Source organism: Rattus rattus, chromosome 9 (assembly GCF_011064425.1).
Source record: "Rattus rattus isolate New Zealand chromosome 9, Rrattus_CSIRO_v1, whole genome shotgun sequence".
Classification (NCBI taxonomy): Eukaryota; Metazoa; Chordata; class Mammalia; order Rodentia; family Muridae; genus Rattus; species Rattus rattus.
The window spans coordinates 93,614,635-93,634,174 of NC_046162.1; the positions used below are offsets into that span (position 1 = coordinate 93,614,635).

The following is a 19,540-nucleotide window of genomic DNA, read 5'->3' on the forward strand; positions in this document are numbered from 1 at the left end:
ATGGTGGTACATGCTTTAATCCCAACATTCAAGATGCCAAGGCAGAAGGCTGGAGAGATGGCTCAGTGGTTAAGAGCACTGACTGCTCTTCCAGAGGTCCTGAGTTCAAATCCCAGCAACAACATGGTTGGTCACAACCATCTGTAAAGGGATCCCATGCCGTCTTCTGGTGTGTCTGAAGACAGCTGCAGTGTACGCATATAGATAAAAATAAATAAATGTTTAAAAAAAAAGGCAAAAATCTCTGACTAAAGGCCAGCCTGGTCTACATACTGAGTTCAAGGCCAATGAAGGTTCAGTAGCAAGAATCTGTCTCCAAAAAACAATTTTTTACACTTATTTAGTGTGTGTGGAGGTCAGAGGACAAGAATCAGACTCAGACTTGGGAGCAAGTACCTTGACCTACTGAGCCATCTTGCTGGTCCCATGCTCTGAGACATTTGAGTTGAGACAAAACCCAAACATGATCCTAACTTGTTTTGAATTTGTTCCCAGAGAAGGCCTTTTACAGACAGAGTGGGCACTATGAAGTCTCATTCCTCAGGGCAAGTCCAGGTAAAGATCTGTGTGACCTCCTCATACCCAAGGACTCCAGGCAACTCCAGGTTCTCGCTGCCTGAAACCTGCCACCAGAGTACTACACTGTTGCAGAGGCTATGCAGGTAACCACAGAACTAAAGCACCAAGATGTAAGTCCATTCCCCTGCAAAGTGAGCTGTCTGAGCTCTGGGCATTCAGCCATGGAGGCTGCAGGACTCTGTCTCAGTGAATTTTGTACCGTGTGGATTTGCCATAAGGTGGCAACCCTGACATCTTTTGGTTTATTTCATATGAGAAAAACATGTACTAGTCAATAAATCTCAACATAGAAAGGCTTGGACAAATACATTAAAACAGAGTTAGAAAAACAACCTACATAAAAAATTGCAAAATGAAAAAAGGACAGAAGCAGAGTTAGAGAGACAGGACTTAACAAGCATGACCCCCTCACTGCCTGTCTTCACCTTCTGGTGCCTCTTAGGGCTTGGTCAAATGATCCCAGAGAACCTTCTCCACTGTCATCCATCCCATCACACTGACAGGAAAGCTCGGAGAGGCAGAAGCATGGCTAAATTTAACTCTAGCCCCTTGCTGTGAACACTCACAGAAGACTGACAACCACCGGCCAGCCCAGCCTGGGGCCTCCTCCCGCTCTACAGAGTTATGGAGATTGGCAAATGCTTCCTGGGGCTGGAGAACACAGTGCTGATGAAGCCTACCAGCCTTGGTCTCAACCGGATCACCCATTCAAATGATCATTTAGAGTGGAGACATTGGGTCAGATCTGCTGGCACCAGCCTGTAATGTCTGCTACCTAGGAGATTAAGGCAGGAGGGTTGAAAGTTTACCCTGCCTGGGCTACAATGTAGAATGGAAAGCTTGAGGGACAAAGAAGAGAGATACTGGAAGTTAGGTATACTGCTACAATGTTGCTAGTGGGAGGGTTAGTGACATCATTCCTATTTAGCAGTTTAGTATTTTCAGTCAAAGATGTAGAAAACTTTGACCCAGCAATCCCTCTTCTGGGATTTTTTTTTTCTACTGGTGTAAGCGCACAATTAGTTGTAATAGTAAAGAACTGGAAACCACCCATGTGTCCATCAACAGGATCAGGCTAACTAGATATGGTTTGTTCACCCAGGAGAGTAGTGTTCAGCTCTAAGAAGCAATGAGATGTTCTCTAGGAGCTAAGGGGAAACTTCCAAAAGCAAGGTTCAGGATGGTATCACTGCATGGCACCTTCTGCCTACAAAAAGGGTGAGCAGGGGTTGGGGATTTAGCTCAGTGGTAGAGCTTGCCTAGGGCAAGCGCAAGGCCCTGGGTTCGGTCCCCAGCTCCGAAAAAAAAAAAAAAAAAAAAAAAAAAAAAAAAAAAAAAAAGGGTGAGCAGAGCCAGGTGCGGTGGCTAGTACTTAGGAGGCAGGGTAACTGACATAAGTTCAAGGCCAGCCTGGGCTGTACAGTGAGTTTCTGTGTGAATCATTTTAAAATAAAGAAGGTGGGATGATACAGGTCACATATCCTTGTTGTTCCGAGGCAGGCGCTCATGTAGACTAGATGTCCTTAAGCTGCTCCGAGGCAGGCGCTCATGTAGACTAGATGTCCTTAAGCTCTGATCCTCTGCTTCTACCTCCCAAGTGCTGAATTACAGGTGTGCGCCGCCATGTTTAACCACACCATGTTTATTGGGATTTAAAAACAGTAACAACGAGCTGGAGCGATGGCTCAGCCATTAAAGGCTGGGCTCACAACCAAAACCAATAACAACCCTTTAGATGGGCACACAAGCAAAGGTGCTGTGTGTGTGTGCGTGAATGCTGCAGGGAGGGAAGGGGGTTCTCCTTTCATATAGCTTTGATTTCAGAAGCAGGTAAATGAATTACCAGCTTAAGATGATAATAATATCATCCCTTTTTTTTTTCTTTTCTTTTTTTCGGAGCTGGGGACCGAACCCAGGGCCTTGCACTTGCTAGGCAAGCGCTCTACCGCTGAGCTAAATCCCCAACCCCAATAATATCATCTTAATAATAATTGAGTAGGTGACCACCAACGGTTCCTAATGTGAGGTGATGCTGGAGACCTTCTGTAGTCTAGAACAGAACCAACCTTAGAATGTTTACTCTGTCCATAGAACCTACCCACTCTTACCCTAGCTCCTGCAGCAAATGAGGTCTTCCAAATGGTTTACTTCCTCGTGCTTAGCCAGTACCTGCTTAGAGCTGCAGCAGGTAACCTGAGCTTGGCAGAGAAACGATTCTAAGTGCTACGACAGGCCTGAGACTCAGGGGCTCACAAGAATGAACTGAAGCTAATCCAGTGGTTGGGAAGGGACCTCAGAGACAAGGAAGATGTCTACTGGTCCACCTTGTGTCTCAGCTGCACATTATTTACGTCTCTGTGCAGCTCCTGGCAACTGTAGGACTTACTAGATGGCGTTCGAGGACTACCCAGTTGGGTAGGTAGAGGGGTCCAGCACTCACAATTAGCATAGCATGGCAGGAAGCTGGCCCAAGGACCAGGAGGAGTTGAGGATGGGAGGAAGGCAAGAGTGAAGAGAAGCAGGCACACCACCTCTGGCTCAGTTTCTCCCCAGTGCCATCTGTGCAGTGGGAGTTGGGTTGTAGTTGCCATGGAGAACCTGAGGGAGGAAAGTGTGGGTGGAGCAGTCATCCACAACCTGGTCCTGGAGCTGTGGGGGCAACACCCAGAACAATTTTGTGGTTCTGGTTCAGGCCTGTGAATAGTGGAGAGGAGACAGGAGGAGCTGTCTGGCTGGGAGGGGAGGGGAGGAGAGGAGGAAGCTCATAGTGGAACTCTGGAATTGCCCAAGTTAGAGCTTTGCTGCAGGTGAAGGAGGAGCAGAAAGGCTACCTATCCCCAGGCACCTGGGCCTCTCTCCTTCCCACGCCTTAGATCTTGGATTGCCTATTTCTGCCCTGGGTTTGGTAATGGCTGCCTATGCTCATAGTGAATATTCCCACTCTACTTGGAACACATTTTCTCTCAGCTTGCAAGGTGATACTAACTTTACTTAACTCTGGGGCCCTCAGCTTTGCTCAACTCCCCAAATAAGAAAGCAATATTCCCCTATAGATTTGATGTGGAGGAGAAGGAACTGGCCCGGCTTTCTGGAGTCGAGGTGAGAGAAATGAGAGCCGGGTCACACACATGTGCACATCCCAGTTTATCCTTCTCCTTAAACATCATTTGGTTGAGAGAGATTTCAGACTTCTGAAGAGATGGTTTGTGGTTAAAAGGGAGATTTCAAGCATACACAAAAGTAAGGATCCCCTATAGACCCACTGCCCAATTTAAATAGGTAACAGGTATCAGTTAAATTTCATTTCAGCTAAACCACATGTACCCAACCTTTTCCTATCTTTGGATTATTATTATAATTTTATTTATCTTTATTTATTGAGATAGGGTATTTACTTACTTACTTACTTAGGGGTTCTCTGTGCTATCCTAGCTGACTGTCCTGGAATTCCCTCTGTGGACCAGGCTGGCCTCGAACTCAGAGAGATCCACCTGCCTCTGCCTCCTGAGTGCTGGGATTAAAGGCATGCACCACCACTCCCAGCTTTATCTTTGGATTATTTGAGGTAACTTTTAGACGTTTGACCCACATATATATACCTTTACTGAACGATAATACTTTTTTCCTTTTTTTGGAGTCAAAGTCTTGCTATATTACTCTGGCTAATCTAGAACTCATGTTGGCCAGGATGGCCTCAAATTTACAGTCGTCCCCCTGTTTATACTGCTCCAGTCTGGGACTAAAGCCATGTGCCACTACCACCTGGCTTTAAAATGTCTTAAAACACTTTTTTAATGTGTGTTTGCGTTCAGACTCATATGTGTGCCAACACATACATGTACTTACTACCTACCATATGGAGCCAGAGGCAGTGGGGGTGGTCATTTCTCTCCCTCTACCATGTGGGTTATGGGGATAGAATCCAGGTCATAAGGTTTGGCAGAGAGCAGTTTTAGCCAGTAGGCCATCTTCCTGACCAGAGCTGAAAAGCTACCTGGACACCATGCTACATGCTTTGCTTACATGGCTCTTTTGAGCTTTTCATCTCCAGAGCTTGAGCACCGAGCTGACCACCTCTAGCCCTTTTTTTTTTTTCTTTGTTCTTTTTTTCTGAGCTGGGGACCGAACCCAGGGCCTTGCGCTTCCTAGGTAAGCGCTCTACCACTGAGCTAAATCCCCAGCCCCTCTAGCCCTTTCCAATGCTGTAATTTACCTTCTGGGGGCAGGCTCAGAGAGGAAAATGAGTACCTAACTGGCTATGGGTTAGACATGAACAGCATGCAAACCTTGGTCTATCTGACTCCAAAGACTCCAAAGACCAAACTGCATGACCTTGGCTATGCCCTAGCACATGGGGAAGGAAAACAGTTGCTTTGGACATTGCTTTCCTTCCTGACCATAGCTGAAAAGCTTCCTGACTTGTTCATTTCTGGATGGAAAGCAAAAGGTAGATAGTCTGGGAATAAGCTAGTCATTGGATGCAGGAAGGAAAGAGTCGCTTTTGCTGAAAAGAGTCAGGTTAGCTAGCAACTGCCTGGAGTCTGAATCACAAAATGTGCAGAAGCATCTCTGGCTGCAGTATCCCAGGTGGGATGTAACCGCCTGCAGCACCGGCTGCTCTCCCGGCTTATTAGTATCTCTTTGCCATTCCCGGGAGGAGCTCACGGCAGGGAAGACCTAACTGGCTAATGAAAGCTGCTTAGCAACAGGGAGCTGGTTAATAAAGCCCTGCGTTATTCCCGGTTCCAGGCTCCACCCCCACCTCCCATTACAACTCAGCCTCAAGCAACCCTCAGGTCGACCCAGGAAAGCTGCGGGTTGAGGAGGCTGGCCCAGCCCTACCCACAATGCCTAGCAGCTGGTTGTGAGAATTGCTCTTGAAAGTCAGAATCCTCTCTCAGCCACCTAAGGTTAAGATCCTTACAGGGCTGAGGGTGGAGCTCTGTGGAGATGTTTGTCTATCCTGCCTCAGGATCAAGGTTCAATCCCCAGCTACACACACACACACACACACCCAAAAACCAGAAAAAATTCAACCTAGGGGCCAGGCATAGTGGTGCATGCCTTTTGTCCCAGGCAGAAGCAGGCAGATCTCTGACTTTAAAGTTAGCCTAGTCTACATATTGAGTTTCAGGCTAGCCAGGGATACTCAGTGGGGCCTAGTTTCAAAAGCAGGAACAAAATCCTAGTAATGAACTAGGCAGACAAGGTTGTAGAGAAGGTCAGGTTCAGAGAAACATAGTTTCAACGGCTGGTGCTTCAATTACCTCAAACCAGTTGAAGGTAAGAGAAGAACTATGCATAGGCACATGCATTATTATTTCAGATGCAAGTTCTGGGTGCAACTTGAGATAATTGGATGTTTACTGCTGACTCTGAGTGCTCTGTTTATACATGCTAATAGCACCTTGGTGGTGGGAGACACCAGTCAATGGGGGTAAACGCTGGGAAGTGGAAGGGATGGTGACAAAGCCACAGAGAAAATGCAAACATAAAGCCTTTAACTTCATTCAACTAGAGATTGGACCCAGAATCTCAGACAGCTAAGCAAGTATTCTCTGAGCTCCGGCCCAACAGGAAGTCTTTGTCTGTTTTGAGAGAGAGTTTCTCTGTGTATCCTAGCTGTCCTGGAATTCAGAGAAGCCTGCCTGCCCCTACCTCCTGAGTGCTGGGACTAAAGGTATGTGCCACCACCACCTGGCTTTACAGTGTTTTAAAACACTTATTTTGTGTGTGTTTGTGTGTGGACATGCATGTGTACCTGTGGGTTCTGGGATAGAACTCAGGTCATACATAAGGTTTGGCACTGAGCAGTTTTACCCACTAAGCCATCTTTCAGCCAGGCTTTAAACTCTATTTTTTTTTAAAAAAAGGTTTATTTATTTATTTCATGTATGAGTACATTGTAGCTGTCTTCAGACACACCAGAAAAGGGCATCGGATCTCATTACAGATGGCTGTGAGCCATCATGTGGCTGCTGGGAATTGAATTCAGGACCTCGGGAAGAGCAGTTAGTGCTCTTAACCACTGAGCCATCTCTCCAGCCCCAAACTCTAAAAATTAAAATTTGTGTGTGTGTCTGTGCGCACACAGGTATGAAGGTCAGAGGACAGTCTCGTAAGCCTGGTTCTCCCCACCTTCCTGGGGATTGAACTGGCTGTCGAGCTCACGTCTTTGAGTAGTAAGTGCTTTGCTTTTACCTGCTGAGCCATCTCTATATTCCTTCTCTTTAAAAAGATTATTCTCTTTAATTATATGCATGTGTGTGCGTATGACATGTTTACGTGACAGGCCGGAAGAGGGGGTTGGCTCCCTTGGAACTGCAGCTACAGAGGATTTGTGAACTCTCGCTATCTCCTGACTAGACCTCCCAAGTGCTCAGGAACAGTGTGGGCCACCACACCCTGCCTTACTTATCAGTAAGTCTTTTTTTTTTTTTTTTTTTCTTTTTCTTTTTTTTTTTCCGGGGCTGGGGACCGAACCCAGGACCTTGCGCTTCCTAGGCAAGCGCTCTACCACTGAGCCAAATCCCCAACCCCACTTATCAGTAAGTCTTTACAGTAACAGTTGAAACTGAAGACCAGGCTAGAGGAGCTCAGTGACAGAGTGCCGACATGTGCAATTCTCAGTACTCCAAACCACACAAACCTCCACCCCTAACCCCAGAAAACCACAAAACAAGGGCCAGCTATGGTCTTGCAAAAGCAAACCTGACAAAACTTGGACGGCAAAAAGGGGATGTCAAAGGTTTTTTTTTTTTTCCCCTGTGATGGTGGTTTTGAGTCCATTTGCCAAGCTCCATCCTAGCCTATCATGACAGATAAATTGGAGGGACGGAAGCTCTGGTATGGGGTACAGGGGTGGCCCCGAGCAGCATAGCCACAAAGCTTGGCAGGAGAGACAGCACCTGGGCAAGACCTTTCCCTAGATTTCGTGCCCTCACAAGGGGTCCATGTAGCCCAGGCTGGCCTCCAAACCGCTATATAACTGAGCTTAGCCGTGAACTCCTGGTTTCCTTCCTCCACTTGAGCAGATGCTGGGATCTGTAGGCATATTTCACATATCCATCTTAACAAGGAAGGTGTCTATGTGCAGGGCCTGAGTGGCTTCTGGACAGATGGGTTTAGAAACCACAGCACTTTAAACAAATGTACCTTCCTTTGATGGTCTTGTGACGCCTGCCCCAGAATCCCACTCTAAGCCTTGAGTATCAGGAGTCAAAGTCTGGTCATAACTTTGTTAGGTTTGCCCACAGCCAGGTTTTAATACAGAAAGTCTTTGGTTCCATTTGGTTCTCTTGGAAGGTTTTATTTCCTGCTCAAATATATGCACCCTGAATTTTTAAAAATAATTTTTTTAGATTAATTTATTTTTATTTTGTGCAGTGGTGTTTTGCCTACACGTAAGTCTGTGTGAGGATGTCAGATCACCTGGAACTAGAGTTAAAAAGAGTTGTGCGCTGCCATGTGGGTGCTGGGAATGGAACCCAGGTCCATCTCTCCTACTGCAACCCTAAGAAATCTTAAGCCAACTCCTCCTTTTCATGCTATGGACCTTAGCTCTTAAATGTGCTGGGACAGGTTTTTAAACTGTAAACTGTGAGACGTAACCTCATGTGGGGTGTGTGAGGGATGTGACCTTGTATGGGGTGTGTGACTGAATGTGGGAGGGCATCACAAAACCTCTGGGAATAGTAATACATGTAATGATCAATGATTAATTTAAAATCAAATGTTTTGGGTTGACAAGCAGGCTCATAACCAGGCCTACCTCAGTTTGATCCGCACATTGGTTTGTTTTTTTTTGTTTTGTTTTGTTTTGTTTTGTTTTGTTTTTCGGAGCTGGGGACCAAACCCAGGGCCTTGCGCTTCCTAGGCAAGCGCGCTACCACTGAGCTAAATCCCCAACCCCTGCACATTGGTTTTTATAGACAGGGTTTCTCTGTGCAGCGCTAGCTGTCCTGGAACTCACTCTGTACACCAGGCCCACCACCACCTGGATGGAAGGCTGATGTTTAATCTCGACCTTCTGAGGCGGGAATGTCCACCTTTAATGGGAGCCACACCTTCTGGTGGCAGCCCGTAGGGAGGGCATGGAAGAAGGAAGCTTTTGCTCTTTGCCTGTCTGCTCTCTGTATCCCTGGCAAGTCCAATCCTTCACTGACATTGGAGCCTGCTTCTTTGGGATTCTGGAGACCAGTTGAGATATCCGGCCCCATGGATAAACAGCTACCAGACTCTCGGGCTTTCTGTTAATAGACAGCTATTGTTGGACCACAGCCTATAGCCAGTCTATAAATCCCCCCATCCCCATCCACCCAACCCCACATCAATCCCCAAACCTCCCATCTCCCCTTCCATTCATCCATCACACACACACACACACACACACACACACACACACACACACACACACACACACACACACACACACACACACACACACACACACACACACACACACACACACACACACACACACACACACACACACACACACACATGCACACATTCATTCTATTGGTTCTGTTTCTCTAGAGAACCCTGACTAACAGCCCTTGCCACCCTGGCACATGTGTCCCACCCACATGATAAAGGTAAATACAACCAAGCATATAATGAATCCTGGTTGTTTCTGGTGGCATTCCCAGGTGCTGCAGCCACCACTTTACTGCAGCCTTGGTTCTGAGCAGCCATGTGCACTGTGCACACATTACATCACACCAGCAATGCTGCCTGCCGTGCCCAATTCCAGACCTAAGATTCCTGTGTGTGATGACCCTCCTTGTTTGTACTGTATAATGTTTTCTCCTCTTATAGAAACGCAACAGTTTAATTACAAAGACTTCTAGTAATTTCTTACTACCATTCCTCAGCATGTATCAGACTAGTATGTCTCTGTATTGTATTATCAGGATGTTGAATTTCATTTCTTATAAATTACACTTTTTAATATTTTGTGTATATGTGATGTTGGAGTGTGAGCACATGCACGTCAGAGCATGTATGGGGGAATCAGAGGACAACTTCAGTCACTTCAGTTCTGTCCTTCTACCAGGTTCTGAAGACTGAGCTCAGGCCGTAGAGTTTACATGGCAAGACTGAGTCATCTTGCCAGTTGGAATGTTTGATTTTAAAATGCGTTATCTGAGTTGCTGCTGTGAATTTCATTAAAAGTCATTAAATAAGATGGGTGTGGTGGCCCATGCTGTTAGTTCCAGCATTTGGGAGGTAGAAGCCGGAAGAGACTTAGTCAGTTTGAGGCTAGCTTGGTCTTCACTGTGAGATTCAGGCCAGCTAGGGCTCCATAGTGAAGGCCTATCTCAAAAACAAACAAATAACCACCCTCCCTCCACGTGCACGCACGCACAAATTCCAAAACTGCAAGGCAGAGAGAGGAAAAGCAGCCCAGATCCAGCTGGGGAGATGGCTCCATCTGGAGTTTGCTGGCCAGCCAACCTAGCTTAATCTGTGAACTCTGGGTCTAGGTGAAGAGACCTGGTCCCCACACACAAGGTGGGTAGCCCCTGAGAACAGCATCTGAGGTTGATTCCCTGCCCTCCTCATGTACCCAAACCTACAAACAACCACACCCAGAAAAACGCTAACACACCAACACACACAAAATCCCAGACTTCATGGAGCCCAGACAAAGCCGGGGCCTGAATTCCTGTGGCAACTTAATCAGGACTGGCACTTCACACGGAGCAAGTGCCATTCATTGGGCCACTTCAGCCCATGACACTGCTGCCTCACATCTGGGCAGTTTCTCTTACAAACATTTTGTCTGATCATGTGGCATTTGTGTTTGCAATAGTGACTCTAGAGACTTGAAGGCTTTGTTTTGTCTACTACAATAACTGAAATGGCTCAAAGAAAGCCTGTGCTCCTTGAGTGCGATCTGCCCCGATGAAAGAGCTCAGAGCTTTGGCTCCTGGAGGGCTGTGAGTCCCAGGCCAGCCGTGAGAGAGCTGGCCGGTGCCCCCTACCTCAACGGCCAGAATGTGGAATACTCAATGCTCTTCCCCTGCTGGCCTCCCTCCAGCCCTCCTCCCTTCATTCTCCCCTGGCTACCCACACACAGCGCCCATGCACAAGCTGTTCTCACTATGTGGTAGCTTTCTACAGAGTGCGTTTTGACAAAGCCTAGCACTAAGCCAGAATTCTAATATGCTTCGAGGCTAATAATGACACTGGGGAGCCTTTTCTTGTCTCTCTCCCAGAGCACGTGTTCTATGAAGAAGAGGAGGAGGTAAAAGCAGGCTGCAGACGGATGGATAAGGGCATCGTATGAGAGAGCTGGGGAAACTCACCAAAAAGAGAGACGATGGGACTGCAAAGACAGCAAGCCTAGCCCTGGCCTGGACACCCAAAGGACAAGGAGACTGTCTGCCCTTGGACTCCAGGCATGCTTGCAGACAAACTCAATCCCCCTCCCTTGAGGGGGAAACCACTGCTCTAGTTTTATTTATTTAACTTTTTAATTTTTGGTTTTGCGAGACATGGTTTCTCTGTCTTAGAGTCACTCTGCAGACCAAGCTGGCCTCAAACTCTGAGAAACACATTTGCCTCTGCCCCCTCCCCCCCAGTGCTGGGTTAAAGGCACATGTCATCACGCCTGGCAACACTGCTCTCATTTTAAAAGAGTGTGCTAGGGGAAACAACAAACTAGTCAGAGGAGCATGGCGAGCTGGTGCATGCTTGTGTCCCATGTGTGAGGCTGCAGCAGAAAGACCAAGAACCTGAGAACCTGAGTGTGTTCAAGGCCAGCCAAGGAGAATAAGAGAGGGACGGAGGCAGAGAGAGGGGGGGGGGGAGGAGAGAATGGAGGGGAGGATAAGGAAGAAAGAGAACATTTAAGTATTATTATGCAGAACACTACTTTTTTTTAAAGACTTATTTATTTATTACATATAAGTATATTGTAGCTGTCATCAGACACACCAGAAGAGGGCATCAGATCCCATTACAGATGGTTGTGAGCCACCATGTGGTTGCTGGGATTTGAACTCAGGACCTCTGGAAGAGCAGTCAGTGCTCTTAACCACTGAGCCATCTCTCCAGCCCAAAATACTACTTTTTTATTTTTTTAATTTTTTTTTTTCTGGAGCTAAGGACCGAACCCAGGGCCTTGCGCTTGCTAGATAAGTGCTCTACCACTGAGCTAAATCCCCAACCCCCCAGAATACTACTTTTTAAAGCCCCGTGTCACACAGTCTCTGCTCACTGGCTGCCTCTCCCAACCACTATAACTCCCTCTAGAATTTTTTTCTTCCATAGATCTTTTATTACGTATTATTACGATATATTTTTTCATACTTTTTTTTTTTTCTGTCTGTCTGCCTCTTAGCAGGATTTATGTTTCTGGGACAGAGACTGTCTACCTTGTCCCTGCCACCCTGCTGCACCGAGAATACTGTCTGGCGGGCTGCCGAACGAATGGGAAAGGCAGCTCTGTCTCACTGTTGCCAAAAGCAGGGCGAGTGAGAGGCTCTGAGGGGCTTGATGCCAAGCCTGACGGACGACCTGTTGTTGATCCTTGGTTGACCACAGAGGAGAGACCAGACTCCCAACAACTGTCCTCTGAACCCCACACAGGTGCCATAGTCCATACGTGTGCATACATGTACCACACGAAATATAATGTAAATGCAAAATAAAAAAATAAGTCACTTCTTCCCAGTGTGTGACTACTAGCACACGCTAGGTTCCGGTGCCCTTCCCACCATACGGGGTGTTAGGGGATGGCCAAGTTTGTGGAAATCAAAGAAAACTTTGTATAGATGAAAGCTTTCTCCTACAAAGGCAGACATCTGATGCTTCCCCGTCATGCAACCTAGTGGTACCACCAGAGGTTCTGGCTGTTTCTTCTTGCTTATGTTCATGCTCTTCTGCATTTAGCCAAGTGATGGGGAGTTAGGAGAATGGAGCAACCAGAAAGATGTGGCAGCCAAAAAGCACAGAAAATCATCCAAAAGTGCCAATCCTTTCCCAGAGGGAAAGGGACAGATAAGACAGGTGGTTCCAAAATTCAAAGCGCTCAGGGCAGGGTTCTCGACGTGTGGTCCTCGGACAGTACCCAAGCTTCCTCCGTGAGCATGGAAGAAAGCCAGAGCCTCAGGACACTCCAGACCTACCAGAACCAGAAATGCCTTGACAAGACCAGGAATGTTTTGTTCTGTGATGCTGAGTCTCACAAGAGGGTGTTGGAGCCTCTGGACTCTGATGTTCTAGACCCTTGCGAGCAACTATGTAGGTATGGGGACCAAACCCGGGTCCTCTGGAAGAGCAGCCAGGATATTTTGTTTTGTTCTTCCAGAAAGGGTTTCTCTGTATAACCCTGGCTGTCCTGGAACTTGCTCTGTAGATCAGGCTGTCCTCAAACTCATAGAGATCCCCCTTCTTCTGCCTCCTGAGTACCTGCCAAGACACTCTGCGGAGCATCCAGGCCATCCTGTTAGCTACCTCTATTTTATTTTTTTTTATTTTGAGGCAAGGTCTCACTGAGTTGTCCAGGCTAACCCTGGATACTCTACAGATAAGACAAGCCTTGAACTTTTGATCTTCCAGCTTCAGCATTCTAAATTGCCAGGATCATGGGCTTGGGACACAAGGTACAACACAGCTATAAATGTTTCAACATACTTTCAGGTGAATTCTGGTGCTACTAAAATTTGGGAACTGTTGTCCTAGGATACTAAAATACACAGATTCTTGCAACCTGAAGCCTCTGATTCAGTAGGTCTGTGGTGGAACTCAAAATAGACTTCGAGAGTGTTTGGATTGATTGGGACTTGTATTCATATTTGAGAGTTACTAAACCAGAAGACTCATCTTCCCCAGGTCCCAGGACCAAGCTCTCAGTTCCAAGCCTGTAACCCATCACAGAAAATGTTCACTCACCACACAGAGCAATGATGTGGCTGCTATCTTCATGCACGAATTTCCTGGTGACAGCCTCTTCCATGATTTGCTTCACCTGTGAATAAATGAGCACCTCCATTATTTTAATAAATTTTTGCTGGGCTACAGATCAAACTCAGGGTGAACCCTCTGTCACTGGGTCACATCATTATTTTTAATTTTCCTCCTTAGCATCTTTAACCATGGGGTTTGAGGGTACAGCTCAGTGGTCAGGCATGTTCTGCATACCCAAGGCTCTAGATTCCATTCTTGGTACCAAAAGAAAAAAATTCAGCAATAGAATGGGTCTATGAAAAGGTAAGTAGCTTGGTTTTGACCTTGTAGTCTCGGTGTTCAGACACTTGCAGAGATGACAAAGAAGGGAGTGGGGTGGGAAGTGCTCCTAGCATAGTCTGGCCCACGAGTTTTGGAGAGGAAACTAAGAGATGTCAAACCCACCAACCAATCAGTGTCCAGTTCAGACAAAAGGGTCCTCCTGCCTAGAAACCAAAGATGGAGACTATTTGCTCATCCACACTCAGCCGGAGAAGGGCTTCTGGGCAGACACACTTTCCTTTGGGATGCAGCTCAGTAAAATTGGCCCCTCCTTCTGAGGATAGGAGTAGGCCCATCCAGGTCTCACCGACCCTAACTGGCTCTAGTTAGGTCCTAAAACTCTGATGTTTTAGGGGTTGAATGAGAGGCTAGCCTGAGCTACGTAGTATGTGATAGAGCCTGAGCTACAGAGTGAGACCATCTCAACTCCCAACCCCCAACAGGCACTTACAAGATGGGGATGTCGCTCTACAGTTGAGTGCTTGACTGACATTCAAGGTCCCCAGCTTTAATCTCTAGGGCCACAAAAAAGGTGTTCTCATTGTTTATTATCATTTCTTAATCATATAAAAAAGAGCTTTTCACACACTGGATACTTTTAGGGCAGGAAACAAGTGCCAGATCTAGTGGTGCAAGCCTGATCCTAACCTTTAGGAGGTAGAGGCAGGAAGATCGGGTTCAAGACCCAGGCTGGCTAGAGGACTCAGCAGGTAAAAGTTCTTCCTGAGCAAATCTGATGACCCGAGGTCAACTCCCAGAACCTCAAATAAAAGAGGAAAAAGAGACTAGACTCTACAAAACATCCTCTGACCCACAGATGTATACATACACACACACACACACACACACACACCACACCACACACCCCGAGTAAAAGAAGAGTTCAAGGTCAAGGCCGGTCTAGGCTACACAGCAAGTATGAGGCTAGTTTGGGCTAGGGCACTGTGTCTCAAACAACAAATGAAATAGAATATAGAACCTGTTTGCCCAAGGACCTGTTTAATTATCTTCCCTCCAGTTTCCACTTTTTCTGAGAGGACTCACATATCCGCTATCTATCTTTCCTTTTTCTTTTTTTGTACTGGTAATTGAACCCAGGGCTTTGGGCATGCTGGGCTAGAAAACAAAACTATTTCTCTATTTTTTCAGACCTTTTTGTTATTGCTGTTTTGAGGCAGGGTCTCACAATGTAGCCTTGGTCGGTCTGGAACTCACTATCTAGACAAGGCTAGTCTTGAACTCAGAGATCTACCTTCCTCTCCCTCTTGACTGCTGGACTCAAAGGCATGAGCCACCAAGACCTCTACTTAATTTTTTGAGGTAGGATCTTACTAAGTTCCCAAAGCTGGCCTGGAATTTACTATATAACCCATTCATTCCTCTTCCATCTACCTTCCTGGTGCTAAGATTATAGCCTATGCTGCCAGGCCCAACCTCTGGGTTCTTTTTTTTTTTTTTTTTTTTTTTTTTTTTTTTTTTTTTTTTTTTTTTTTGGGAGCTGGGGACCCGAACCCAGGGCCTTATGCTTCCCTAGGCAAGTGCTCTACCACTGAGCTAAATCACCAACCCCCAACCTCTGGGTTCTTATATTAGTTCTGCACTTAAAAAAAAGAATTAGGGGCTGGGGATTTAGCTCAGTGGTAGAGCGCTTACCTTGGAAGCGCAAGGCCCTGGGTTCGGTCCCCAGCTCCAAAAAAAAAGAATTAATGAAATAACGGTATGAAGTGTTTTGTGAGTTGCTTCTTTTGCTTGCCTGAATGATTGTGAGATTCGTTTCGGTTGTGTCTGTTGGGTATACTGGGAATGTGGATTGTTCATTCCCAATTGTGTGACAAGACCACAGTCAACTGGCACTTAGGTACTTTCCAGCTTGGGGTTGTTATGAATCATATGAACATCTGGACATATTTTCTGATGAACATATGTGCTGGCTTCTAAAAATGTATATTTCTAGGCAAGGCACTTCTGCTGCATATATTCTGCTTCAGTGTCTAGTAATACTGCCAAAATGTTCTCCGAGTGGCTGCAGCATTTACACTTGCACCAACAGAACGACGTTTTAGTTGCTCTTAGCACTTGTGCCAGATTCCATGGGGAATCTGCCAGGAGACAGATACCACCAGTGGGAATCAAGAGATGGGTTTCCTCAACCCCAGTATAAAATCCTACAGAATAAGCCATTAGCAGAGACAGTCCTTACCTTTTAAAGGATTTATTTATCTTTATTTTATGTGAATGGGTATTTTGTCTGCATGCATGTCTGTGCACGACGTTTATGTGGTACCTGCAAAGGCTAGAAAAGGGCATTAGCTCCCCTGGAACGAGAGCTAACAACAGTTGTTAGCTGTCATGTGACTTCTGGGAATCAAACTTGGAAGAGCACCCAGAGCTCTTAAGCATAGAGCAGGCTCTCCAGTGCTTTCTCTTTTGTTTTTTGAAATTAGGCGTTTGCTCTCATGATCCACACTAATCTTTGGCTGCCATCCGCTGGACAGGATGTAGTGTCCTGATGACACCCTGGCTTCCAGAGAGCTTTGCTTTGTCTCACCTGATTACCTATTTATTTACTTTCAAGTCCAGCCTCACTATGTAACCTTGGTTGGCCTGGGTATCATAGGGACCAGAAGGGATTAAAGGTATACACCACCTCACCAGGCCAGGGTCCTCTCTCTCTCTCTTTTTTTTTTTTTTAAGATTTTATTTATTTTATATAAGTGAGTACCCTGTCACTCTCTTCAGACACACCAGAAGAAGGAATCAGATTATGTTGCAGATGGTTGTGAGCCACCATGTGGTTGCTGGGAATTGAACTCAGGACCTCTGGAAGAGCAGTCAGTGCTCTTAACCGCTGAGCCATCTCTCCAGCCCCCAGGGTCCTCTCTTAACATGCACCATATCACATGGAGAGTGGCAGAGCACCTAAGGGATAAGGGGAAGGAATTACTTGGAGGTTTCTCTCTGCTGGAACAGCTCATGGTTAGTGGTTAGGTAACCCAGGATCTGAGGATCCGAGGATCCGATTCTTGCACTCTGAGCTGTTAAAAGCTTCCTCGATTACTTCCCAGGGGGGTCTTTGCAGGAACTCCCAACTAAGGATCAACAGGAGAGACAAAAAGCTGGAGAGGTGTAGATCTGGTTAGGAGGACCTCACTGATGATTTTAGATTAGTCCAGAGGTCCTGTCTTGCCTCTCCTCTGCTTCTCAACTGTCTCTTCTTGCAGCCCTTTCTGTAAATCAAGCACTAAAAAGAGAGAACTATGTGGAGTTCAGAGCAGGTCAGCCTTTGCCTGGAAGATATATCCTTGCAGAACAAATTCAGTTTTCGAAGGAACCTTCTTGAAATAGAATCTTTGAATACTGGGAAGAAAATCATGTTCTCCAAAGTATTTCCTCACATACCCAATCAATTCTCAAATTTGGTTTTAAATAATTCTAGCAACACACCCATAGTTCCTACTCACTTGCATTCCCCCAAATCTCTTAGTTTTAGCTTGTTGTCTTCCTGGGGGGTAATCATTGAGAGCTCACTTTTCTTTGGTGACAAAACTGGAGCTTAAGACTATTTTGAAAAAGCGCTGGCCTAAGAAACCCTTGCTTGGCCACTTCACAGCAAAAGCACAGTGAAGCTGTTCACACAAGCTGGAAAGGTAATGACTTTGACTTTTTTTTGTCAAGAAGGAAGAGAAGAGTTAGAGCGCATGAGCCATGTGGTTAATGCAGAGTAAAAGCCCCGAGTCTTCTCAAATCCTCAAACTCTAGGGGTGCATGAAAGAATGATACATTTATATATGTGAGATGAATAGTATTATCCTATTTTAAAAAGAGACTAGGGAACCGAGACTTGAGTTTAAGTAACTTTACTCAAATTCACACAGATATAAGTCTGGACTCTTCAAGATGATCTCACCAGATCTCAGTTTCCACGGTCAGCAGACGTATTTACAAAATAGAGTGCCTATCAGTGTGCCGGGCTCTGGAAACAAAACAATGAACAAGCAGAGAGTCCCTTGCCTTCCTGTAGTTCACACCTAGTAGACCTAGCTACAGAAGCAAGGCTGAGGAAGGACTCATTCATCTCATCAACACTGCAGGCTCTCTCACAAGCTGGTGAGTCATTCATATGGACAGCCCCACCCCCCCAGCCCCCGAAATTGAAATGAGCTTTTAAGCAGCGTCAAGGTAAAGGGGATTAGTAGAGAGAAACCCTTGTGTCTGAAGGATTTCCCTCAAAAGGGGAAAATAATCTGAGTCTCAAAATCCATTCTTAAAAATACCCGAGTTCCTGGGTAAGGAGGTGGGCGTGGAGGGAGAAACAGTAAGGTGTGCAGCGAACCCTCAGCCAGGCACGACTCACTTGCCAGAGGAATACAAGAGGGCGGGGTGTTGGACACCCGAGAGCGAAGCCCCTAAAACTGTGGCTCGCGCCTCCCGGAGGCCCGTGGGGACCCCGCCCCCTCCCTGAGCAGTACGAGCAATGAATGGGCAACTCGGGTTCTCCAGCAATCGCCGTCACCCCTCCCCCGACCGCGATCTCCCCGCGCTGCTGCCGTCACAGGGCGGGGAGCGGGAGGACCGCGGAGCAAACAAGCCCCAGGGCGCAAGCCTGACCCTGGCCGAGGGCGCTGCCTGGGACGCAGAGAGGGGCGTGGGGCGCGGCCCAAACAGGACCCCGCCCCCGCCCGGCCGGGTGGGCTGGCGGCCGCGCGCGCGTGGGTGCCACGAACTCTCTGCTCCAGGGCCAGCCCAGGGAGGGGTGCGAGCCCCTGAGACCTTGCCCCGACCGTACCTCCTTTTTCACGTTCCACAGCAGCTTTTCTTTGACTGCGTCCTCTGCGCTGCCCATGGTGCGGCAGGTGGCGGGCAGGCCGCACCAAGCGGCCCCCCGAGCCCCCGTGCGCCCTCACCGCCTCCGCGCCTCCCGACTCAGCGCCCCACACGCGAGGCGGAGCCCCCGCCCGCTGCACTCCCCGCCTGCAGCCGCCGCAGCCACTGCCCGGTGCTCAGCTCCGCAGCCATCTTCCGAGCCCCGCAGACGTCAGGCAGCAGGCCCGGCCCCTTCCCACAGCCGGCAGGGAGGGGGTGTGTGCGCTGCGACTGGGGAGGGGGGGGTCAGGGCGGGTGCGGACGCCTGGGGGCGTCGGGCCCGGGCGCGCGCCGCAGGGATGGTTGTCATGGCGACCGGCCCGCTCCCGCCCCGAGGGCGCGAACCCGCATTGTGAGCGCTGGGAGTCAGCCTCTCGCCACTGCACAAGCGGGCAGACTTTGAAGAGGTACTTACTTCTGGCCTAACCTAAACCACAGTAACCGCTCCCTACTCTTGGCCCCTCGGAGAGGCGTTAAGGAGCCAGGGTCTCGGCTCTGGGTCACTGTGGTTCGAACATGATCCTGTCACTCCTCCGGATCCTGTGGCCTGCCAGTTCTTAGTCGCAACGCTTGCAGGAGAAAAGAACCCGACCACGAGCTACGGAGAGCAGGTGCCGGAGCACAAGAGGAAGCCTTCGCTCTCCTTCGGGTCTCCACGTCCGGTTTTTGTTCATCTTGCAGAATTGTTGGGAGAGAGGGGCACGAGTCGGAGTAAGAGACAGAACGGAGCCGGTGACACGAGTCCCTTCTAAGTGACTCGCGTTGGGAATTAGAGTCATAGAGGAAAGAAAAGGATACCCAGTTACACGTTTTATTCCTTTATACAATTCATTGGGACCGGAGAGAGCGGCGTGGAAAA

The 19,540-nt window shown here is 47.6% G+C and overlaps 1 protein-coding gene across 2 annotated transcripts in view; it reads right to left on the reverse strand.

The window, feature by feature from the left end:
• Positions 1-19,536, reverse strand: part of Sgsm2 (small G protein signaling modulator 2) — a 42,828-nt gene extending 23,292 nt beyond the window's left edge. The window contains exons 1-2 of one of the 2 annotated variants that reach the window (XM_032914447.1): positions 18,605-19,536; positions 13,483-13,558 (exon numbers count right to left, since the gene is read on the reverse strand). In XM_032914447.1, the coding sequence (XP_032770338.1) occupies positions 13,483-13,558; positions 18,605-18,661 (133 nt within the window). In that variant the 5' untranslated portion in view covers positions 18,662-19,536. The remainder of the gene's footprint in view (positions 1-13,482; positions 13,559-18,604) is intronic. The other variant, XM_032914448.1, reaches the window with a different exon arrangement.
• Between the last annotated feature and the right edge of the window lie 4 nt (positions 19,537-19,540).